Source organism: Mirounga leonina, unplaced genomic scaffold (genome assembly GCF_011800145.1).
Source record: "Mirounga leonina isolate KUSES-001 unplaced genomic scaffold, KU_Mleo_1.0 Mir_173, whole genome shotgun sequence".
Lineage (NCBI taxonomy): Eukaryota > Metazoa > Chordata > Mammalia > Carnivora > Phocidae > Mirounga > Mirounga leonina.
Genome location: NW_023270447.1, coordinates 77,022,617 through 77,048,038, shown reverse-complemented (window position 1 = coordinate 77,048,038; position 25,422 = coordinate 77,022,617). Strand labels below are relative to the sequence as shown.

Genomic DNA, 25,422 nt, shown 5'->3' with positions numbered 1-25,422 from the left:
GTCCTCTACTCAGCTTTACTTGAAAACTTCAAACTTCATTTTCTTCATCAAACTTTACATTTTTTTATTATTTTAAGGTGCTTTCTAACACTGTGGTGCTCCAATCATACTGACCAGAGATGAAGGCTGTTTTTCATTTACACTTCCTAAGATTAGGCTTCTTTTAAAAAAGAATGTGCCAGGGGTGCCTGGGTGGGTCAGTTGGTTAAGCATCCGACTCTTGATTTTGGCTCAGGTCAGGATCTCAGGGTCATGAGATTGAGCCCTGCTCTCTCTAAAATAAATTAATTAATCTTTAAAAAAAGAGAGAGGGGGGTGCTTGGGTGGCTCAGTCGTTAAGTGTCTGCCTTCAGCTCAGTCATGATCCCAGGGTCCTGGGATTGAGCCCCGCATTGAGCTCCCTACTCTGCAGGAAGCCTGCTTCTCCCTCTCCCATTCCCCCTGCTTTTGTTCCGTCTCTCGCTGTGTCTCTCTCTGTCAAATAAATAAAATCTTTAAAAATAAAATAAAATAATAAAAAAAGGGGGGGGCACATGAGTGGTTCTGTCGGTTAAGCGTCTGCCTTCGGCTCAGGTTATGATCCCAGGGTGCTGGGATCGAGTCCTGCATCGGGCTCCCTGCTCAGCGGGAAGCCTGCTTCTCCCTCTGCCTGTATCTCTCAGTGCTCACGCGCTCTCTCTCTCTCTCAAATAAATAAAATCTTTTTAAAAAATAAAATTAAAAAAGAGAGAGAGAAAAATAATGCATCATATGGCTGACTTACAATAGCTTTAGTCAATTTACCCCAAGACCTTCTTTCATGCCTCCTTTTTCATTATTTTTGTAGCATTTTTTTTCTTTTGAAGATTATCCTTGCACTGGCCTGTTGAAGTCTCTTCTAATTCTCAAATTCATCAAAGCCACTTTAAAATGGAAAGCTTATCTCCATCTTAGCAGCAAGACATTTTACTGTGAGTTGAGCTCCTACTGTATATTGGGTGTTTTACATACACTGCAAACACTACTATCCTTAAATGAAACCTTAAAGATAAGTAATATTTTCCCACTTTATTGAGGAAACAAGTCTCAGAGAGGTTAAAACATTTGCTCAAAGCCACACAGCTGAAACCAAGACTAAAACACAGCTCCATGTGACTACAAAAGCTACCTCGCCATGCTACTTTTTAATTAAAGTCTCAGCATCGACAGCTTCTTCGCTTGTAGAGGTACATATTTTTACCAGTCAAAAAATCATCAGTGTCAATCTGATAAGTCAGAAGATACTATTTAGAGTCCCAAGCAAATCATAATATAATGACATTTTCCTTATGTGTTTTGCACATTGGTTTCACAATGCAATTGGAACTTGTTCTGAGAAATGACAGTATCTAAGAACACAGCTGTGGCCTCACAAGGTCTCAACGTTGGGAACCAACAGTCCTTTGGGTAGGTTTGTTAGAAAAGAAAATGACTCATGAAGATTGTACCTATATGGACTTCATAATACTAGTTAACATTTGTTAAACACTTATAGGTTATCTCATTAAGTGCTTGTAGTATGCGAGGCAAGTACCAAAATGTATCCTCTTCCTTTTGCGGATGAGGAAACTAAGGCTCATGCTAGAGCTGAGACCCAAACTCTGATGTAACGCCAAATTCTAGTCTCTCTTTTTTTTTTTTTTAAAGATTTTATTTATTTATTTGATGGAGAGAGAGACACAGCGAGAGAGGGAACACAAGCAGGGGGAGTAGGAGAGGGAGAAACAGGCTCCCCGCAGAGCAGGGAACCCGATGCGGGACTCGATCCCAGGACTCTGGGATCATGACCTGAGCTGAAGGCAGTCGCTTAACCAACTGAGCCACCCAGGCGCCCTAGTCTCTCTTTTTTTAAGTAGGCTCCATACCCAGTGTGGAGCCATGTGGGGCTTGAGCTCACGACCCTGAGATCAAGACCTGAGCTGAGATCAAGAGTCGGATGCTTAATTGACAACCACCAGGCACCAACAAATTCTAGTCTCTTAATCATTATGCTACACAGTCAGAAGAGACAAATCAAAACCAGTAAAGTTGAACCTCCATCTTTTTAAGCCTTCATATTCCCAAACCTTATGTTGGAAGTCTCTGATTTTGAAGTTCTTTTTGTCCTTATTACTTTTTTTCATAGGTTCTCTCTTCTCCTTGGGTTCTGTTGAGGGAATATGGAAAAATTGAAAAAAAGTGAGCTCTCCTTTCCAATCCCCCAGTCAAACCCAAAAAAGCAAGAATCAACTTTCAAGTCTAATTAGGATTATTAGATCCAATTTAAGAGCAATGAACACTTAGTCTCAGGGAAGAATTTAACACTCAGCAACAAGATTCCCTGGCAATTCACCACCAGAAACTTGAGGCAATCTACCCATTGACACTGAACTCTGTAGCCATTTTATAAATTTTTTAAAAAAGATTTTATTTATTTATTTGAGAGTCAGAGAGCATGAGAGGGAGGAGGGTCAGAGGGAGAAGCAGACTCCCCGCTGAGCAGGGAGCCCGACATGGGACTCGATCCCAGGACTCCAGGATCATGACCTGAGCTGAAGGCAGTCGCCTAACCAACTGAGCCACCCAGGCGCCCCTCTGTAGCCATTTAGAGAGAGAGGCACAGGCAGCAGCAGCACCTGCCTCCCAAAGTCCAGAAATCAAATTCTATGAGACTGTTGAACATAACATTTGAGTTCTAATTATTTTGAGGCTTCCCTGTAGGCAGACAGAAGAGCTCTATCTGCAAATCTTTTATGGAAGTGTTACTATAAGCTTTTAACCCAAATCAGGGGACTTCAAAGAATTCTAAGAATTATCACCCATATTCAAATATACAAATTAAATACACTGTTAGCCAAATCAGATTCAACAGGGATCGTGAATCCTGCTGCTTCAGTGTAACTTACTTATGTCTTGCTTTTAAAACCCAATAAAACAGTAAGAATTGATTATAAATAGACTATGTGTATATAACTAAATTCTCATTACCCTTAAATTGAAATATCCATTAGAAGAGGGCAAGAACTCTCTATCATTAATAATAAAAAGGCTGTAATACCTTCCACTCACAGTTTTTCCATTTACAAAGAGTTTCAAACACAGTATTTCACTAGACATCCTGCTGTCTGGACATCTTGAAATGTGCCCCATCTTTGGCCCTGTGACTCTCCTCTCCTGATTTTCTGGGTTCTGTAATACTTCCTTCTAGGTCCCCTCCCCTGCCCATCATTACCTACTGGTGTTCCCAGGATTTCATCCTTGATGCTGTTCTCATGCTTTATGAGGGCCACCCATTCACATGCATGGTTTACACTATCATCTCCATGCTAGCTCTTCCCGTTTCTTTTCTTTTCTTTCTTTCTTTCTTTTTTTTTTTTATTTATTCGACAGAGAGAGACACAGCGAGAGCAGGAACACAAGCAGGGGGAGTGGGAGAGAGAGAGGCAGGCTTTCTGCGGAGCAGGGAGCCCGACGCGGGGCTTGATCCCAGGACCCCGGGATCATGACCTGAGCCGAAGGCAGACGCTTACCGACTGAGCCACCCAGGCGCCCCTAGCTCTTCCCGTTTCTTTATCTACAGCCCCGCTTTTGGTCCTGGGCTCTGGACTTGTATTTTCAACTACTTGCTGGGCATATGAATATATATATATATGTTAAGTTTGGATGTAACAGTTTCTTCAAACTCAACACCTAGTCTCTAAAGGTGGTTTTTCTCTCCCACCTTTTGCCCCCTTCCTCAATGAGCTCCACCCCCACCAACCTGGTGGTTGTTCCTCCAGCATGCCAATCACGGCCTCACTACCTCACATTTGCTCTTCAGGAAATGAAGTATTTAGAACATTTCCCCCTGATGACTCATTCAGGGCTCTGCTCTAATGTCACCTTTTTAGAGGGGGCTTTCCTTGACCACTCTCTCTAAAATAGTAGCCTCCTTCACTCTCTTTCCCTTACTTCTGTTTTTCTTGTTATCACCTGATGTTATATATGTCTTTGTTTATTGTCCATCTCCCCCGCACACACCAGAATATAAGTTCTACAAGGGCAGAGTCTTCATCTCATTCAGTCTTATGCCAGGTACATAAACTGGCACTCAGCAAATTTTTTTTTTAAAGATTTTATTTATTTGACAGAGAGAGACACAGCGAGAGGGGGAACACAAGCAGGGGGAGTGGGAGAGGGAGAAGCAGGCTTCCCGCTGAGCAGGGAGCCCGATGCAGGGCTCGATCCCAGGACCTTGGGACCATGACCTGAGCCAAAGGCAGACGCTTAACGACTGAGCCACCCAGGCGTCCCTCAGCAAATTTTTCTTAAATGACTTAATTTGTAATCTCGATACCCATCCCAGACTCCTCCTCTTTTGTGTGTGTCTCCATTCATAGCATACTTATCCATTCAACAAATCACTTACCTCAGAAACCTGGATTTCATAGATTCTGACTCCTCCCAAGTCACTCACAGAAGTAACATTTTTTAAGTAACCTTTACATCCAACGCAGGTCCCGAACTCACAACCCCAAGATCAAGAGTTGCATGCTCTACTGTCTGAGCCAGCCAGGCGCCCCCCAATTTTTTTTTTTAATTTTATTTATTTTAGTAATGTCTACACCCAACGTGGGGCTCAAACTCATGACCTGGAGCTCAAGAGTCACGTGCTCTTCCCACTCAGCCAGCCAGATGCCCTGGAAATGTTTGATGGCACACGTAGCCAGGACTGGAAAAGAGTACAAACAGAGACCTGCCCCCTTCTTTTCCCACTCTGTCTCGGTCCCGTTCTAGGAGGGCCCTAATGTCCACGTGTGTGAGGCTACCCAACCTGCAGGTATAAGTCTATCCTCCCAAACCTAGGCCTGGGGGTATACACATGAAGTTTGATTTGCCCTCAAGAAAACAACCTGGGGAAGAAGCTTGGAAGTGGGCTATTTGGGCAAAGAATTCCAAGGTCCTAGATACTTGGAGTTTGTGAACTAGAGAAGTGGGGAGGGGTATGAGCTCTAGATGGGCATGTCCCCTTAGCCCCATGAGGAAATGTGCAAGTGGAGGAGATCCAGATCAGGCCCTTTAAAGAGCAGGGTTCAGGGGGGTGGTCCTGTTGTCCTGGTCCAAAGGCAGTACTACCTAGGCTAAAACCCAAACTCCACTAGAGTGGATGTAACTAAACAAGAATGAAGTCCAGAAAGCATGCTTCTGCCTTCCCTTGCTAAAAACCAAAGATTTAAGTGCTATGATTCAAGAGCTATCAATGTGGAGATCCAGAGAAGGAAACCTTGGTTAAAAATCCTATTAGAAAAGGAACTTCAAAATTTAAAACCGGTTCTTTGAAAGACACTATTAAGAGAATGAAAAGACAAGCCAAAGACTGGGAGAAATATTTGCAAATCATATGTCTGATAAAGGACTTGTATCCAAAACATATAAAGAATTCTCAAAACTCGGGGCGCCTGGGTGCCTCAGATGGTTGAGCGTCTGCCTTCGGCTCAGGTCATGATCCCAGAGTCCTGGGATCGAGTCCCGCATCAGGCTCCCTACTCCGCGGGAAGTCTGCTTCTCCCTCTGCCTCTCTCTCTCTCTCTGTCTCTCATGAATAAATAAAATAAAATCTTTTTTAAAAAAAAGAATTCTCAAAACTCAATAAAAGCAAATGTTGGCAAAACTTTCATTAGATTCTCAAAGGGATCTGGATTCTCCCTGTAAAAAATTAATCACCATTGGTTTATGTGTTCTGCTTGGAGAATTCAGAGATTGACCAAATACCAAACTTAGAGCAGGGAGCTTAAAATCCTACTCATGCTCCCTGTATTGACAGCCTGCCATGCAACACAACTCCAAAGTTGCCATAAAAAGTCTATTCCTAGATAACCCTCCAAAGATGACAATGTCTCATTAAACACAGGAACCATCAGTGGTGGGTGTCTTTATGATCCCCAGCTTTATCTGGGGGAGGGGAGAGGCGTCATCTTAGATGGGTCACATCACCTTGGGGAGCCTTCGTCCTCTTGCATAAGGCCCCACCAGCTATGCAATGACAGAATTTCTACAGTCCTTTTTTTTTTTTTTTTTAAGCAAGTGTGTATTTTTTTTTTTAAAGATTTTATTTATTTATTTGACAGAGAGAGACACAGCGAGAGAGGGAACATAAGCAGGGGAGGTGGGAGAGGGAGAAGCGGGCTTCAGGGAGCCCGATGCGGGGCTCGATCCCAGGACTCTGGGATCATGACCTGAGCTGAAGGCAGACGCTTAACGACTGAGCCACCCAGGTGCCCCTACAGTTCTTTTGTGAGTAGCTTGTGTGATGACAAATCAGAACTGAAGCCACTGGCCTTGCTGAGGGGAAGTTTACACATATTCTCCTCTCATTCATCCAACAAATATCTGTTGCCTGCCTACTCTATACCTGAAGTCAAACATTTGCTAGCGGCTGAAGATACAATGGTGAGCAAGATACAATGACTTCTTCAAGGGTAACAAAATCTAATGGAGGAGACAAAAAAGTAAACAGGCAATGATGAAACAGGGATAAAGTGCTTTGATTGGAATAAACCCATGGAACACTGACAAGGAACATCTGATCCAGTCTTGTGGGATCGGGAAAGGGTTCCTAGAACAAGTGAGGTATGAGACCTGAAGAATGAGGAGGAGTTGGCCAGAAGAGTGGAGAGAAAGAGATGCAGCCTGGAGAGTGTAGATAGTGCAGAGAACTGAAACTGAGGGCAGCGGAGGACAGCAGAGGATGACCTCCTCAAAAATTACACCAAAGGAGTTTCACTGTATGCCGCTGGCAGGGGGAGGCATGAGAAGGTTTTACACGGAACAGTGGCAAGAAAAGATTTGCCCTTCAGAAAGATCTAGTTCTAGCAAGGCAGAATTAGACCTAAGGGGGTTGAAAATAGCAAAGAGACTGGGGGTGCCTGGGTGGCTCAGTCAATTAAATGTCTGACTCTTGACCTTGGCTCAGATCATGATCTCAGGGTTGTGAGACTGAGCCTCAAGTCGGGCTCCCTGAGCTGGGCATGGAGCCTGCTTAAGCTTCTCTCTCTCCCTCTCTTAAAAAAAAAAAAAAAATGAAAAGGGCTCCTGGGTGGCTCAGTCGGTTGAACATCTGCTTTCAGCTCAGGTCATGATCCTGGGGTCCTGGGATCGAGTCCCACGTCGGGCTCCCTGCTCAGTGGGGAGTTTGCTTCTCCCTCTGCCCCTCCCCCTGCTTGTGCGTGCTCTGTCTTGCAAAAATAAAAAAAATCTTAAAAAAAAATGAAAACTCATTAGGAGGTGGTTTCGGTAAGCAAGATGTGGGATGTCTAGCTGGCTCAGTCAGAGGAGCTTGCAACTCTTGATCTTTACACCCAAGTTGGGTGTAAAGATTACTTAAAAATATGATCTTTAGGGGCACCTGGGTGGCTCAGTTGGTTAAGCGCCAACTCAATTTCAGCTCAGGTCATGATCTCAGGTCCTGGGATGGAGCCTGCATTGGGCTCTGTGCTCAGCAAGCAGTCTGCTTCAGGATTCTCTCTCTCCCTCTGCTCCACCCCCAGCTTGCTCACTGTCTCTCTTAAATAAATCTTTAAAAATAAAATAAAATCTTTAAAAAAAAGATTTTTATTTATTTGAAAGAGAGAGCAGAGTGAGAGAGAGTACAAGCTGGGGGGAGGAACAAGAGAAGCAGACTCCCCGCTGAGCAGGGAGCCCGACATGGGGCTGGACCGCAGGACCATGACCCGAGCTGAAGGCAGATGCCCAACTGACTGAGCCACCCAGGCAGCCCCCCCAAATAAAATCTTTAAAAGTATTTGCAATGACAGATGGAGCTAGAGTGTATTAATGCTAAGTGAAATAAGTCAGAGAAAGATAAATACCATATGATCCATGATCTCACTCATATGTGGAATTTAAGACAGAAAACAGATGAACATGTGGGAAGGGGGAAAAGAAAAAAAAGGAGAGAGGGAAACAAGCCATAGGAGGCTCTTAAGGATAGCAAACAGACAAGGTTGTTGGAAGGAGGTGGGCAGGGGATGGGTTAAATGGGGGATGGGTATTAAGGAGGGCATTTGTTGCGATGAGCACTGGGGTTGTATGTAAGTGATGAATCACTGAATTCTACCCCAGAAACCAATATTGTCCTGTATGTTAACTAAGGAAAATTTAAAAGACACTGCAAGCAAGATGTGGCCTGGTGATGGTCTGAATAACTGCAGCTAATATTTCGAGCCACTAATATTTCGAGCCCATTATCTCACTTATATCTCTGCAACTCTATGAGGTAGATATAATTACCCCCATTTTATGGATGGGAAATCCAACAGGAAAATTAATTAACTTGCCCAGGGTCACATGGTAAGTGGTGAGAGAGCAAGTAGAGAAAGCAAGGTTGGTCATGTCTGAATGAATATTCCACTAGTGTTTATTGGTTTGGGGAGGATGCCAAAAGGAGCAGGAGCTGGTGAGTATGATAAGCACGTTTCTAGCTTGGATAACTAGGCAGTGACTGAGTTAAGAAATACAGGAGGGGTGCCTGGGTGGTTCAGTCAGTTAAGCATTCTACTCTTAGTTTCGGCTCAGGTTGTGATCTCAAGGTGAGATCGAGCCTCATGTCCCCGCTCCCTGCTCAGCAGGGAATCTGCTAGAAGAGTTTCTCCCTCTCTCTGCCCCTCCCTCCCCATGCATGCCCTCTCTCTCTAAAATGGATAAATCTAAAAGAAAGAAAGGAAAGAAAGAAAGAGAAAGAGAAAGAAAGAAAGAAAAAAAAAAAAGAAAGAGAGAAAGAAAGAAAAATACAGGAGAAGCAGCTGGGAGGTGGCGAAAGAAAGCAGTAAGGTCAGTTTGGGGTTTGATTTTAAGGTGCCTGGGTAATTTCCAAATGGAGGTGTCTACATGCCAGCTAGGTGCAGGGGCTGTCGTGAAACTCAAAGTGAGATTTTGAGGTTATCAGTCTCAATCTCTCCCAGAAGGAAAAACAAAACCGGAGGAGCTGAAAATGATACAAACTTTGAACATGAAACATTTAGGAAAACAGATTTAAAAATGGGATTAACTATGAAACAATTTTAGGTCAAGACAAGGTAATTTTCTTCTATTAAGTTTCACTTCTCAGTTGTTTTTCACTAATGACCTTTTATCTTCAAGTCTCCCATAGATAAGCGCTAGCCCACGATACCGTAGAGATGGGTATCTAACCAATGCTTCAAAAAGTCCATTTCTCCCAGGGCATAGGAACTCCTTTTCAAATAATACCAACTTTTCAAACAGTAGGGAACCACTTAACAAATTATCATTTCAGTGCATTCATCGGTATCCTAGTGGCCTGGAAGCAAAGCCCTAAACTAGCCTCTTAGAGAACAGATCACACAGAAGGAAATCTGTTCCATTATAATAATGGCAAAGTATTAACATATCAAATACCTTTAGAGCGGAGGCTCCAGGTGAGCCCACGTTTTCCTTTAACTTTTCCTTCCAGGAATAAAAATAGTTGTACATGTAGAGGGAAAAATAGAATTTTAAAAATTTTTTGATAAAATCTCTTTTCCAAGTTTTGTCTATAGGGTTACAACTTTTCTTCCATATTTGTATTTTTCCCCAATTTAAAGCACTTCTACTCCCTCCCTCTGCCTAGACTGGCTCTCCCTTTAAAGAAAGGTTTCTTAAGACAAAATTGCTTGTAAGTAATTTGAAAATTGTGGCCACACCCTAGTAATACATAATCACTGCCTTAGGCAAACTCTAACTCTGTCATGAATAGAGAGCCTTTGACTGTTTCTAAGAGGTATCTGTTCTGGGATCCCAATACTGGTTCAGTAGAAATTGTTTTAGCGTTCTCAACAGATACCCCAAAATATCTCCTTAAAGCAACAAGGCCTCCTCTCATTTCTGCTTTTGGATGTGTTTGTTTTTTCCTTCTCCAAAGCTAATGAGGCACTCATAACCAAATATTTCCATGCTGTTTTGCCACCAGCCCAATCTTCATAGGAAACTACCCAGATTTTTGCATCTTCCCCAAATATGGCAATATCCAGAGGGCTCACCTATGTGTGAAAACAATGTACTCCCAAATTTCCACAAGAACATCTGTACAAATGCATTTAATGTAAATGCATTAAAATCGTGCCCCATTTTAATGAATCTGATGAAATGCCATTTTAAGAATCGGTGCTGGATTACTAAAATAATTCTCAGTGTTTTGATTTTTAAAAATTATACTTTTAATTATAGAATATTGTTAGACTACAGATGTAGATAGACACTAGCATAACTGTGACCAATACCATACAAAAAACTGCTCTACACACTTATTGTTCACTCACTCTCCACAACCATAGAAAACAGGCACAAAGTGTTCAGGGTATGTGCAGAAGCAGCCAGAGACCTGGGAGCAGAAGACATGCAAAAAGCGTTAGCAAGGAGAGTCTGATGCACAGGTTCTACACAAAGCTCAACACAGCAGATGGGCAGCAATTAGGAAAAAGAGAGGCAACAGCTGGTCTGGCCCTTGCCCTTTTAACTTCCCAGCTGGAGTGTATGCGTGTGGAGAGATGGCTGGGGCACTTAGAAGCCTCTTGAGCCACTCACCTCTAAGAAGCCAAAGGCAGCAGCAGGTTGGGGTGGAGCAGGAGGGTAGGGAAGAAAAAAGGAGTGATACACACTTGGGTTGTGAGGATGCTGTCTTCTGTGGCCACTCCAAAGCTGATGCCCATTGTGGCCCACAGAAAGAACAGGAGAACTCTGATATTCATTAAAACCATTAGCAACACTGATACAGGAAAAGACATATTCGAGTTTAGTCATCAAGAACATGTTAAGTCATTCAACAATTAAAATATGAATACCCACAGTCGGCTAGATTTTGTATAGAACACCAAACATGCTCCCTGCCCAAGTTTGTATTTCAATAGGAGTGGCAACATAATAAAGAGACCTCCTTGACTGAGTGGTGTTTCATTTTGTTACTTTCAAGGCTGTGTCGCTGCAAAGGATGCAGTCCCACACAGCTGTGGGTCCTAATGACTCATTTTAGTAGATTACCCGAGAAACCACTGGCTCCTTTAACACACCAAGTCCCAAAGAGCTATGGCAGAAGTATTTTTCAAATGTTACAACACTCACAATAAAGCACAGTAGAAAGAACGTGGGGGCACGCTCAAAAATATATATTCCTTACTCTAGCCCCCTCACACTGCCACCCCCAAATACCTGGGTAAGCATCAACATCTGGGGTATTTCTTAATTCCTATGGTGGGCTGGGATAAGGAGAACTGACACTAACAGGCTTAAATTGGGTCAACTCTCATTTTAACCACATGTATCTGTAGACTGAGAGGATGGAAATACATTCCTATCTAGGTTTATTAATTCCTTGTGACTAGCCCAAAGAGAAGACAATTCAGTCTGAGAACAGGACAATCACCCTCTCTGTCCAGTCATTATCTCCCATAATTGACTGATACACATAAACAAGTGCTTAGTTCTGTACAAAGATCTTACAGGAGAGTGCACACTAGAGCACTAGAGTTTAAATATTTTCCTTAGAAAAAAATGAAAACAAAAGGACATTTCTCACATTGGAGTTGTCTGTAGTTCTGTCACATGATCAACATCACCCAAGAACATGCTAATTCTGTGTGAATTCAGTTTCTGCTACTGAAAAATTACAGGAATACACGTTTTACTGTACATTACACATGCCCTTATGCAAGCCAAGATAAACACTGGGATGTGGCCCTTATCAAATTCTACATTTAGCAGTATACAGAGAATTGATCTTAAAGGGTAGAGGGGGAAGAACACAGAAAGGACCGGTGGTGTTTCTTGCAGAGGAATTGTGTTTCCTTCCCTGAAGTGGTCAATCCCACTTGCTTCTTACAATCCACCATCAGTATGGTCCTAGCTTTCCTTGAAGATATTTTCCCTACAATGATCCCCAAAGAAAATGAATACATTTTGATTAATGGCAGTAACAACAGTGGGCATCTCTTGCTAAAGTCACTACCACTGATAAGTCCTTGGTCCCCAAACCTGTGTCTCATTTTTCCCTTCAATCTGTATCTTCAGTTAGCTTTTGCAAAGATGCAAGCTTTAATAAAGTTAAATTAGAAACAATGAGGAAAAAAGTTTTGATCATTGCCTTCATTGTGCAGAATCCTGCTCTCAGAAAGATGGAAAGATATAAATGCATGAGCAGCTCAAGGAAAAAGCCTTTTGAAGGGGAAGATGTGTGTGCCCAACTACTATGGAGAGTGAATAGGTGTGGCAATTCAGGCAGTCTCTGGTTGTCTTTTTCCGAAGCAGCTGTGACCACCCTATTACAGTCCAACATTTCCCCTAGCATAGTTCTTTGGGCCAAGGATGAGAGAAATAAGTTTTAAAGATTTACTCCATTTCCAGGCCTGAGTATTTACCAGCATTTATCCCCTGGTCTTCTGATTCCCAGTTATTTGTGGGGCTGATTTTGATGAAGTACTTCATTAATATCAAATGAATAAAAATCACTACTTTCGAGGAGGGGATAACATTCCCAGAGTTGTGGGTCAGAACTGCAAATGGCTTATCTTCTTTGATGTTTTAAACCATGGCCCACAAAGAAATTCAGTATGGTAAAAGAAGCTCAGTCTTCAGAGAGCTCTTTGATATCAAATAAAATTGTACCTTCAAATGAATCATTTCTTGTAATTACAGGACTTAGTCAGTGTGAACTCTCTTATGTTTAATAAGAGCTGAGCTCCGGCTGAAACTCTTCTCACATTCGGTACATTCATAAGGCTTCTCTCCCGTATGAACTCTTTGATGTGTGATGAGGTTGGAGCTCTGAGTGAAACCTTTTCCACACTGTACACACTCATAGGGCTTCTCTCCTGTGTGGGTTCTCTGGTGTTTAATTAGATCTGACCTTTCACCAAAGCTTCGCCAACACTCGTTGCACTCATAGGGCTTCTCTCCAGTGTGAATTTTCTGGTGTGTGATGAGATGAGAGCTCCGGCTGAAGCTTTTCCCACAAGCATTACATTCGTATGGCTTTTCCCCGGTGTGGGTTCTCTGGTGCTGAACCAAATGCGAGATGCGGCTGAAATTCTCCCCACATTCATTACAGTGGTACGGCTTTTCTCCTGTGTGGGCTCTGCGATGGCGCACCAGGTCAGAATTCTGACTGAAATTCTTCCCACACTCATCACACTTGTAGGGCCTCTCCCCCGTATGGACTCGATAGTGTTTGATGAGATCAGATCTCTCACTGAAGCCTCGTCCACATTCATTACACTCATAAGGCTTCTCACCTGTGTGGGTCCTCTGGTGCTGAGCTAGGTGAGAGCTCCGGCTGAAGCTTTTCCCACACTCCTCACACTCATAGGGCTTTTCTCCACTGTGTGTCCTTTGGTGCTGGATTAGGTGAGACAGCCGGCAGAAACTTTTCCCACACTCGTTACATTTGTGGGGCTTTTCTCCAGTGTGGATTGTCTGGTGCTGAATGAGGTGAGAGCTTCTTCCAAAACTTTTCCCGCACTCATTACAGTCATAGGGCCTTTCCCCAGTGTGTGTTCTTTGATGCTGAATAAGGTGTGAGCTTCGACTGAAGCCCTTTCCACATTCATAACACTTATAGGGTCTGTCTCCAGTGTGGGTTTTCTGATGTCGATTAAGGTCTGAGATCTGACTGAAGGCCTTTCCACAATGAGAGCATATATGGTATCGGATGCCTGTGTGGACTTCCTTGTGAACAAGCAGATCAGTGACTTGTTGAAGAGGATAGCTTACCCATTCTTCTGCTGTTAAATCTCCCCACTGTCTTTCTGGTCTATCCCCGCTTTCAAAGGCCTCTTCATTTTCAGGATTTTCCTCAGTATTCTCAACAGGTCTTTCAGAGGCAGTCCCAAATTCTACATCTTCACTAATCTCTTGCTTTGGATTCACCTCGTTCTCACTCCTAATCTCAAAATCTGTAATAAAGGGTAAATAATAATAATAATACTGGCAAATACACAAAAAAAATTTATCTACTGTGTACCAGGCATTGTGCTAAGTTCTTTACCCGAATCACCTCAACCACCCCGAAACTCGGGCATTATGATGATTTCTATGAATCATTCTATGAATGATTTAAATGATTTAAATCCAAGACCCAGAGAAGTGGGACACCTGGGTGGGTCAGTCAGTTAAATGTCTGCCTTTAGCTCAGATCATGATCCCAGGGTTCTGGGATCAAGTCCCACATCAGGATCCTTGCTCAGCGGGGAGCCTGCTTCTCCCTCTGCCTGCTGCTTCCCCTGCTTGATCACGCACTCTCTCTGACAAATAAATAAATAAAATCTTTATTTTTATTTTTTAAGATTTTATTTATTTATTTGACAGAGAGAGACACAGCGAGAGGGAACACAAGCAGGGGGAGTGGGAGAGGGAGAAGCAGGCTTCCCGCTGAGCAGGGAGCCCGATGCGGGGCTTGATCCCAGGACCCTGGGATCATGACCTGAGCCAAAGGCAGACGCTTAACGACTGAACCACCCAGGCGCCCCATAAATAAAATCTTAAAAAAAAAAAAAAAAAAAAAAGACCCAGAGAAGTGACTTGTGCAGGCTCAGAGTAGAAAATGGTGGAGCCGAGATTTAAATCCAGGTCTGTCTGATAATAGTTCGTGCTCTGTACCACTACAGTTTATAGTTCTTTATGAAAATTGTATATATTCCTGGTGTTTTGAAAGAAAAGAGCCAGAAACAGAAAGTATACAAGACTCTATTTTAGAATCTCTAAAAGCCAAGGATCTAGATATTTTATGTGTGATTGTGTTGCATATTATGTTCTTAACTTTTCAAGTCTTCATTATTACCATTATATACTAGTTACTAAGAATCTACTGGGTTATTATGAAAAAAACAAATTTTTGTCTAGCTATATCATGTCTTAGTTGACAGGAAAGGTGACTGCCAAACGTTACTTGTTACTTTCCAGTGGCCTTTTAATATGAATAGAGGAGGGAAGGTTGGAGGATGCAAAAACAATGCCAGGCTCAGAACATACCTGACATTAACTAAATACAGTCTTCAAATGAAAATGAAAATATACAACCACTTTCTACAAGAAACTTTCTACCAGACACTGTATTTTCCAAGTTGTATTCTCAGCATACTCTTCAACAAAAAGTTACTAGGTATGCTGGGAGAAAAGGGTCCATGAATAAATTCATTTGGTAAATGGTGCATCCAACATCTTCTTAGAATTCACATGACATTTAACACATTAAAGGTTCTGAAGTCTGAGGTAAAGAAACCTCGTAAATATTATTAACCCAGTCCCAAATTTACTTGGGAAAGGAACTTGTGTGTGTGTGTGTGTGTGTGTTCTTCCATGCTTCCATCCTTCTAACAAGTGCTCCTTGGGCTGGACCATAGCCATATAAATGTACATTTCTTTAAGATTCTCACTTCCTGCTTTTGCTGGATTGAGTGGAATACTGGGATTAGAGACTGCAATACATCTAGGTAAATAACTTCATTTCTAGTTACTTTTCTAAAGGAAAGATCCAAGAATCTTGGAACATCAGGAGGAGCCCAAGTTTAAAAGGAAACCCCTCATAGTTGCCTTTTGTTCTGGAAAAGGCTACAGAAATAAAGATTTCCAAAAAAGAATTAGTCCTAATGAGTGGCAGATGACCTAGTGAACCATACACAGTTACTAACTTCTGTCAAGTCTTACCAGAGGATGAAGTGAGTCAAAAGACTGTTCAGCTCAAGAATATACTGTTTATTATAGTTACATCCAGACCAAAGGATAGCTAAGAGAAGACAGGTTTGCAGACGATCAAAAAAATTAGCTTCCCTTCTTAATAGCATCTGTGATCTCATTTAGTTCATGATTCTCCTGAACAACATTTGACACACTCAAAACCTACGATCGACTCTGAAACACCTCTAGACAAGTACCTGCTCCAGATAAATAAAGGACCTCAGGCCAAGCCAGGGCTCTGAAGCCAAAACAAACAGAAAAATGCGGCTTTTTGCCCTCCCATGAACCTGGGTCAGAACCCCCCTCATCTTCCAGTAAAACCACCATTTACAGGGGCATTTACATCCTGGCACGCACCATTATGTCAGACCTGTTTGGTCAGTGATCTGTACAAACAGGCTGGAGAATGGTAGATGACTCAGGGCACAAGAAATCTGAATGTTTCTAAAATGGGCAGAAACAGTTTTTCTTTTTAGACAATATGACCTTGATGTTCCTACGCTCAAAGATTTGCCTGAGGACTCAACTCAAGCCAAAAGCCAATTAAATGCTTTTAAAAATCCAACAACTAGGTTGCGTTGAAAGAGTTAAGCCATTTTTGAGAGTCTTGAAAATGTGGGGGTAAAGAAAGAGAGAGAATCCTCACTTACCTAATGAGACAACGTTTCCGTAATTCTCCTGCATAACATCCCTGTAAAGGTCCCTTTGTGTAGGGTCCAGAGGTCTCCATTCTTCCCGAGTGAGGTACATGGCCATATCTTCAAATGTCACAGGTGCCTGAAATCACACAATGCTTCCTCATTACTTGGTATCCGGAGGTTAGTACCAGTTTTTCTTCTTGAAATTAGAGACATGGCTAGAATTGTTGAGAAGGTAAAAGGAATTAACCCTGATCTGGAGAGTCGAGAGAAGAAATAAGCAGGCAAAAAAAGAGATGTGGTAGAGAAGGGAGCCATTTACCAGCTGACTGCTCTGGTTCCATGGCCAGACACCCCTGCCCACTCCAGAACTTTATCTTCTGTATGTCTTCTCAGAACACATACAACACCTACATCACTCCATACCTTTACTCACAATGTTCCTCTTTTCATGGAATCTCTTTCTCAGACCAGTGAAATCTTACAATTCTTTAAGGCCCTGTTCCAGTACCAACTGTTCTTCAGTGGCCCCTAGCCCACTCCTCCCTCGGACTCTCGAGAATTAATCACTCCCACTTCTTGGTTCCCACACCACGGCACTTTGTTCCTGCGACAAATAAAGCTGTTATCACGTTGTATCACGGTTAACCGGATGCGTCCGTCTCCCTACAGATTGTGAGCAGGCGGGGAGGGCCCGTTTCATCCATCTTTTGTCTCCCCAGGATTTAAAGGCATACAGCTGGTGTTCAATAAATGCTTGTGGCTATCAATGGCCTGGTACTGAGGTTCCTGGAGGCAGGACACCGAAGCGAGCTAATTACTAATCCCAGGGAATTTCCAACAGGGATTTGCAGAGCAAAGAAACGCCGGGACAAGGTGGATAGGCAGAGGCAGGGTCCGAGAAGCCACCCCTGGCTTACCTGGGACCCAGCCATGAGCAGGGTGGCTGCCATCACGGACTCAAGGATTCACCTCCCAGAAGATAGAGCAGGAAAAGCAGCTAGCAGACAGCGCTAAAGGAGGCGAAAAGCAGGGCGTGAGGCACAGAAAACAGGCCCTGCCCACTCCCCAGGGCTGGAGTTCTGGCCGCCAGGCGGGTGGGGAGGGCCCTGGACCCGGGCCGGGTCACTCTCCTCCCTGACCCTCGAGCGCGACCCGCCCTCTGTGTCTCCGCCACCGTAGGGCGGAGGCACTGCAGGAATTTACTAAGACAGCCCCCTGGCTCGGGCCCTCCGGGGCCGGGGGTCAAGTCGATGCTGTCTCGGGGAGGAGGCTCTCAGCCCAGCCCACAGAACGCCTCCGCTCTCCCATCTCGAGGCTGGACCTTTCCGGCAGCTACCTGAACCAACCAGCGAGCAAAGCTCGCAAAACGCTCTGCCAACTAGATGCCGAACACTAGGCCCGCCTCCTGTAGCGTGGCTGAGCACCTCTATCACGCCTGCGCCTGCCCCGGTGGCCTGCCGGGAGTTGGAGTTCCATTCTGGCGTACAAAGGCCAGTCAGAGGCCAAAAACCAAGGAGGGAAAAGAACAAAAGGGTGAAGAAAGAAGCACGGCCTCCTAGCCAGGGCGTAGTATCTTCCGCTTTCTTCTCTCGGAGACCGCAGCCCGCTTAAGCCAGAGAGGTTGCCCTGCATCTCCTCACGACCTTAGAAGCTTATCTTGAGTCGGGCCTTCACTTCCACGTCGGGCCTAATTTAGGCGCTGGCCTGTGTTGGGTTCTTCTGGGATTAGCCCTCATTTGACAGCCGGGGCCTGAGAGGAAAGCTGCTGCCGCCCACTCCCCAGGGGGCACTCAGCGGCCGCGCTGTAACTTTGAGCTCCGCCCACGCACTACGTCTCCCAGCAGTGCCTGCGGCACCCTCACCCGGCCACTCAGACTACAACTCCCACAAAGCCCCGCGCCGCCCGTGCGCTGGCTAGTGCAGTCCGCGGCTTGGCCAGGGGGCGTCCCGGCCCCATCGCTATTAACCCTATAGGGGAATCTAACCTTATCCTTCTAAAGAGGGCGCCCCTTGAGGGGCGGGTTGAGTTGCGCCCAGTGGAGGGGAAGCGAAAACCCTGAGGGAATACAGAAGGGAGGGTGGGGGACAGGGCGCCTAAGGAGGAGCGAGTCAAGCTTCAGGGCTGAGAAGAGTCGTCCTTATCATCCCTGAGAGCTTGTCTCCTAAAAGGATTTCTGACGGTTTCCTGTACGGATGGGCTCTCGGGGCTCTGGGTGCCTAAGCCGGGGAGACCATCAGGATGCTAGCAGTCCCTGACCGGCTGAAGGTGGGAAGCCGAAAAACCCAGCCTGGAAAAGAACAGACTTACCTCTTGACCCGCAAAAATCCACTAGATCGTCGGCTCCAAGATCTGAGAGGCCTCAAACAGATTCCAAATCCGCAGGCAGAGTTCTCTGAGACTTTGGGTGTTTGGGAAGATTCTGGAGATCACTGGCAGATCCCGGATATCTCAGCCCCGTAGGCAGATTTCAAATCCGTAGACTTGCAGGCAGAGCCCAAAGATCCGTAGGCAGATCCCAAAGACTCCCAGACTCTCAGGCAGCTCAGGGAAACCACAGACTCATAGGCAGATCTCTGAGACCACAGCAGCTAGCCAAGAAACACCAGCAGCAGCTAAGCTGCATTCAGCTGGAGTTCTTCCGAACGGAAGGACTTGAAGCCTTCCCTTTCCCCAGCCAGGATGAGAAAACTAGACAATGGCAGCGGAGCATTAGGGTAAGCAGGCATTCTGCGTGGGGAAGAGCTCTGAGCTCGCTGTAGCCTTGGAGAGGGAAGTGATGGAAAAAGAATATAGCAGCTTATTAGGGACTCCCACCCTCTTCAAGTTATAAATATCCCCAGAACCTTGGCTACGTGCCCAGAAGCCTGTTGTCTCTAACTTTACAGGAGACTTCTCTGCCTGGGCTGGGAAAGGGGCTTTTCTTTTGTTTTGCAGATACATCCACCCACTGAGTGACTTGAATTTCTCCCCCCTTCACCCCCAACATGACTCCAGGCTATGCTTTTATTAGTGAGTGTCCTGTTCCCAGTGCCCAGTTATTTATGGTTAAATTACTCAAGTGTCTAAAAAGAACTAGGACCCTACCCAGCCATGAGGCGGACTCCCCCACTCCCACTCCTCTTCTCACCCCCAGCTGTGAGGCTAGGAATTCTTTAGATAGCTCAGAATTGTACCATCCTACCCCATCTGAAATTTATTTGGGCACCACAAAAAAAGGGGGGGAAGGAATTGTAGAGGGTCCCCGAGAGGCAGTGTCCATAGTGGGAAGAATGTGGGGTATCAAGGTCAGACAGACCTGAGTTGGAATCCAGATAGTCATTCAATCTCTCCAGGCCCATTTCCCTTTCCGTAAAACAGGGCAATCATACCTCAGGTGGTGGTGAGCACTAAGTGAGGTGACATAAAGCACTCCACACAGAGTGAACACTCACATGACAGCTGGTATTATTATTAATCCTGCCTTTGGTGGCAGGGGAGACTTCCAGAAAGGCCTGTGGATATTTACCCTGGCTCATAAAATCTGGGAAGTCAGAGTGGCCCAAGAGCTGTGAGAATCTGCTGGTGACCTTCACCTCACATAGTGTTTCTGCTGGAAATCCAGAGGGACTTGGAAGTTGGGCCAGTGGGTGGATTCAAGCAAATTGGTAGATTGAGCCCAGTAGAGCAGAGGTATGTGAGGCTGCCAGAACCCAGCAAGTTGAGGCCTCACGCTCAGGGAAACTTCTGGGACAAGGAGGAGGGAGGTCAGTTCAGACTTCGGTGGAGTAATTGCGCATTTCTAATTGGATCTAAGGTGAGTTGAGCGCCCGAGCCTCTCAGCCCAGCGGGGCTCCCTTTTCATCCCTTCTCTGACAGATTGCTTTGTAAACTTCTTTAAGCCTTTCTCCCCCTTGCTTCAGTGCTTTAAGTCCTTCTTTATCCTCCCAGTGTTTCTTTTATTCCTCAGGCCTGCCTGGGGGCAGGCTGCTGGCCTCCTTCTGTGGGTATGTGCTTTTCTCTCTGTTCACCTGGGACCCTCAAGAGGGTGGAGGAGAAGAGAGGCTGACAGCAACGGGAAAGCCCGACTGCCTTTGGTGCCCTTGGGGAAGTAGGGGAGGAAAGACGGTGGGTGAGGGGCTTCCTGCTGCAGCCTTCAGCGGGACTCTGAGGGTTGGGGGGTCACTGGAGAAGGAGGTGGCTTCCTGCCCCATTGTTCAGGACTTCATTGTTTCTCAGGAATACTTATTGTATGTGAATTTTCAATAATTAACTTGGAAAGCTGCACGTGTTCCCATCATTCAGCAAACAATGAGCACCTACTGGGTACACAGGGGGCAGCGGAGCCCCTCATCATGGAAAGGGGCCAGCAGAACCACTGGGCCGGGGTCTCCAAGTTAGGCTTTTGACATTATCTCCGAATGGGGTTATACATTGTGTCAGATCCACTGACCAATTTGATCAAAGATGCCCTTTCTGTGTCCTTAGGCTTGTTTCTTTTTCTTTTTTTTTTAAAGATTTTATTTATTTATTTGAGAGAGAGAATGAGATAGAGAGAGCATGAGAGTGGGGAGGGTCAGGGGGAGAAGCAGACTCCCCACTGAGCAGGGAGCCCGATGCGGGACTCGATCCCGGGACTCCAGGATCATGACCTGAGCCGAAGGCAGTCGCTTAACCAACTGAGCCACCCAGGCGCCCTTTAGGCTTGTTTCTTATTGACAAAGACCACTATGCCCATGGAGCGCTATACATTATTGTATTTTAATAAATCCTATAATCATCTTGTGAGCAGCACAATTATGGTGTAATTTTTTTATATCAGAAGCCATTAATGTATTAAACATGGAAAAATATGCCTCAGTATTTATTTGTGAACTTGTTTTGCCATCTCTTCGTTTTCAAATATACTAGGAGCATCAAAAAAATCGAAGCGCCCCGGGTTCCTCTTGACCCCTGCAAAGAGCCGAGATGAAGCGTCATCCCAGCACAGGGAGTTGGGGACATGGGGGACACACCGACTCTGGGTCGTTGCAGTCCAAGTGCTGTAGTATATGATGAGCAAGTCTGTGCAGAGGAGGGGGCGGACTGACAGCGGAGGGTAGGGGAGGAGGCTTCCCAGAGGAGGTGAAGTCTGAGCTGGCTTAGCAAAGACTGTAGGAGTCTTGGAGGTGGAGAACGAGGGGAGGGAAAGCATTCCAGTCTTCCAGAACAGCATGTGCGAAGTCAGGGAGGCGTGAAAGGACAGAGCTTGTTCCAGGATGGCCAGGATTGTGCAGGGCTAGAGGGAAGAGTGTGTGGGTGGAGTGGCAGGGGGAGGAAGCTGAGCAGGGACAGTCTCTCATGTCCCCTTGCCTGCCTGCCTCAGCCTTTGGCCGTGGATCAGCAGAGCTGGTGATGAGGTGCAGATGGGGGGCCGCCTGGGGGCTGGGCTGGGGTGAGAAGAGCAGATTGACTCTGCAGGAGGAGGGGGAGTGGAGAGGATTGGAAAAGAAGTTCTTTACCAGCTCCCGAATTTCAGCTGGTTTTCTCCTGAGAGGATCAACATTTTCCAAAAAATGTAAACAATTGCATTAAAAACGTACAACAAACTTATTCAGTATGAGTTCGCCTACTTAAAGGCGTCGGATAGGCCCATATTCACTGAACATGCTTGCTGTGTCTCAGTTCTGTATCAGACACTGTGCAGGGAGACAGGACGCAGCCCCTCACAATGACCGCGGGCTGCTGTGAGGATTAAATGGGAGAATGGCAGCAAAACACGCGCACAGAGGAGGCCTGGGCACACGGGCACCATCACTGTTATGAGGGAAGTAAAACACATCACAGATGCCCTGCGAGATGAAGCCCTATTTCACGGTGGCTTAGGGCATGAACGCGGGCCTGGGTTCAAGTCCAGATTCTGTCTCCTAGAAGCAAATTACTCTCTGAACTTTGGTATCCTCAGTTTGTGAAAAGAGTATGATAATACGGGGCGCCTGGTGGTTCAGTCGGTTAAGCGTCTGCCTTCGGCTCAGGTCATGATCTCAGGGTCCTGGGATCGAGCCCCACATTGGGCTCCCTGCTCCGTGGGGAGTCTGCTTCTCCCTCTCCCTCTGCCCCTCCACCTGCTTGTGCTCTCTCTCTCAAATAAATAAATAAATAAATAAAATCTTTAAAAGAAAAAAGAGTATAGGGCGCCTGGGTGGCTCAATTGGTTAAGCGTCTGCCTTCGGCTCAGGTCATGATCTCAGGGTCCTGGGATCGAGTCCCGCATTGGGCTCCCTGCTCGGCAGGGAGTCTGCTTCTCCCTCTGACCCTCCTCCCTCTCATGCTCTCTGTCTCTCATTCTCTCTCTCACAAATAAATAAAATCTTTAAAAAAAAAATTAAAAAAATAAAAATAAAAAAATTAAATTAAATTAAATTAAAAAAGAGTGTGATAATACAATTTGTAGAGACAGAAAGCAGAATAGTGCTTGCCTAGGGCTCGGGAAGGAGGGAATGGGGAATTGCTTAATAGGTATAGAGGTGCAGTTTTGTAAGATGAGTACGTTCTGGAGATTGGCTGCACAACGATGTGAATGTACTTAACACTATTGAACTATATGTATACTTAAAAATGGTTAAGAGCGGTGCTCACTTTGGCAGCACGTACGCTAAAGTTGGAACAATACAGAGATTAGCATGCCCCCTGCACAGGGATGACAGGCAAACCCGTGAAGCATTCCATTAAAAGAAAAAGTCAAAACAAAGGTTAAAATCATAAATTTTATGTTATGTATATATATATATTTTTAAGATTTTATTTATTTATTTGATAGAGAGAGAGACAGTGAGAGAGGGAACACAAGCAGGGGGAGTGGGAGAGGGAGAAGCAGGCCTCCTGCTGAGCAGGGAGCCTGATGCGGGGCTCGATCCCAGGACCCTGGGATCATGACCTGAGCCGAAGGCAGACGCTTAACGACTGAGCCACCCAGGCGCCCCATGTTATGTATATGTTATCACAATTTAAAAAAGGGGCACCTGGGGGTGCCGGGGTGGCTCAGTCAGTTAAGTGTCTGACTCTTGATTTCAGCTCAGGTCATGATCTCAGGGTCATGGGATTGAGCCCTGTGTGGGGCTCTAAGCTCGGCCTGGAGTCTGTTTCAGATGTTCGCTCTCCTTCTGCTTCTGCCCCTCCCCCTCTGTGTGCACGTGCTCTCTCTCTCAAAGTAAATAATAAAAGCTTTTTTTTAAAGGGTGCACCTGGTTGGCTCAGTCGGTAAAGCATGCAACTCTTGATCCTGGGCTTGTGAGTTTGAGCCCCATGATGGGTGTAGAAATTACTTAAAGATAAAATCTTTAAAAAACAAAACGAAAGAGTATAATAATAGTAACCCAGTTCATGGGGTCTGAGGGTTAGTGGGGACAATATAAAGTAAGCCCCTATACTCACAGTAATGACAATAGCTAACATTCACTAATCAAGTACTTTGTGTCGGGTATGATTGTAACGAATCCTCACAACCCTTTGAGCCAGGTGTCGTAATTGCCACCATTTTACAGATGAAAAAGAGAGGCATAGAGAAGTTCCATAATGTGCCCAAGATACCTGGCTAGCCAATGCTCAATAATTAATAGGTGTTATTGATACTGTGATACAAAGAAATCATCATCATCATGGTAGAATGCAGTGTAATTATTAAAGTGTCACAGCAGTGTGGGAGTTCTGAGAAACATCTCTTGCGGCCAGGGGATTGGAGAAGACTTCACAGAAGATGTGCATCTGGCGAGGGAGGCAGGGGGAGGGGTGAACTAGGTGAAGAGGATTAAGAGGTACAAACTTTAGTTATAAAATAAATAAGTCACGGAGACGAAAAGTACAGCACAGGGAATATAGTCAATAATATCGTTAATGTTGTATGGTGACAAATGGGGACTATAATCTCTGTGGTGAGCACCGGGTCATGTATAAAATTGTCAAATCACTATGCCCACACCTGAAACTAAGAATGTATGTCAACCGGGTGCCTGGGTGGCTCAGATGGTTAAGCGTCTGCCTTCGGCTCAGGTCATGATCCCAGGGTCCTGGGATCGAGTCCCACATCGGGCTTTCCGCTCAGCGGGGAGCCTGCTTCTCCCTCTGCCTCTCTCTCTCTCTTATGAATAAATAAATAAAATCTTTAAAAAAAAAAAGAATGTATGTCAACCGTACTTCAATTTAAAAAAAAAAGATACGCACCTGAGGAGAGCCTTGAAGAATGGGTAAGATTAGGACGGGGCGGTGGGAGGGATCAGAATAGGCAGCCACAGCTGGGAAGGCCCATCAGGTTTTCAAGGACAGGGCAAATACCTCCCATAGGCTGGAGCAAAGGGGCAGCAGAGGTGGAAGATAAGCCACCCAAGGCAGGAGAGGAGCTTGAAAGTCAAACCAAGGAGTTTGAGTTTTGTTTGCCAGCTGGAGGGAATCCAGTGGAGGAGACTGGGGGAACGATGCTCAGAGCCGTGCGGGGCAGATGCAGGTAAGGTAGGGATGCTCTGAGCTGGGAGGCCAGTAGAAGGTCTTTGCATCAGTGTAGGAACAAAGAAACCCTGAAAGAATGCTGCTAGTGGGCGCCTGGGTGGCTCAGTTGGTTAAGCGACTGCCTTCGGCTCAGGTCATGATCCTGGAGTCCCTGGATCGAGTCCCGCATCGGGCTCCGTGCTCGGCAGGGAGCCTGCTTCTCCCTCTGCCCCTCCCCCCTCTCATGTGCTCTCTGTCTCTCTCATTCTCTGTCTCAAATAAATAAATAAAATCTTAAAAAAAAAAAAATGCTGCTAGTGTTGGGGGAGAGCAGGGTTGGGCAAGGGAGGGGCAATAGAAGCAGTAACTGACAAAGAGAAGAGGGCAAGGGGAGGGTCAGAGATGGTTCTAGGTAGCGATCTTGCTGACAAATATAAAAGACAGAAGAGGGCACTTAAGAGAAGATGTGAGTTTAGTTTCAGATTAATTGTATGGAGAGGGCCAGCGTATTGAGAGGAGAAATCCAGAGAGACACTTGGTGACATAAGTCTTAAGCTCAAGGAATCTCAGGGCTAAAGACAGATTTGGTAGTCTGGATGAGCCTACTAGGAAAGATTTCTCACTCCATATAGTCTTTCAGGTTCCTGTAAC

The 25,422-nt window shown here is 45.3% G+C and overlaps 1 protein-coding gene and 1 non-coding gene across 3 annotated transcripts; one reads left to right on the top strand and one right to left on the bottom strand.

The window, feature by feature from the left end:
• Positions 1 to 10,163: 10,163 nt before the first annotated feature.
• On the bottom strand, positions 10,164 to 19,430 carry ZNF436 (zinc finger protein 436). Of its 2 annotated transcripts, XM_035019529.1 has the most exons (4): positions 18,643 to 18,833; positions 17,252 to 17,344; positions 16,344 to 16,470; positions 10,164 to 13,913 (listed from the first exon to the last, which is right to left on the bottom strand). In XM_035019529.1, the coding sequence occupies exons 2-4, from the start codon at positions 17,282 to 17,284 to the stop codon at positions 12,661 to 12,663; spliced, it is 1,413 nt and encodes a 470-aa protein (XP_034875420.1). In that variant the 5' UTR covers positions 17,285 to 17,344; positions 18,643 to 18,833; the 3' UTR covers positions 10,164 to 12,660. The 2 variants fall into 2 exon arrangements, with proteins under 2 accessions (XP_034875420.1, XP_034875421.1); XM_035019530.1 differs by lacking the exon at positions 17,252 to 17,344 and having other exon boundaries at positions 18,643 to 19,430.
• A 3,491-nt stretch (positions 19,431 to 22,921) lies between these two features.
• On the top strand, positions 22,922 to 23,025 carry LOC118020438. Its single transcript, XR_004681878.1, has one exon. It is a non-coding gene; the product is annotated as a U6 spliceosomal RNA (small nuclear RNA).
• Positions 23,026 to 25,422: the final 2,397 nt, after the last annotated feature.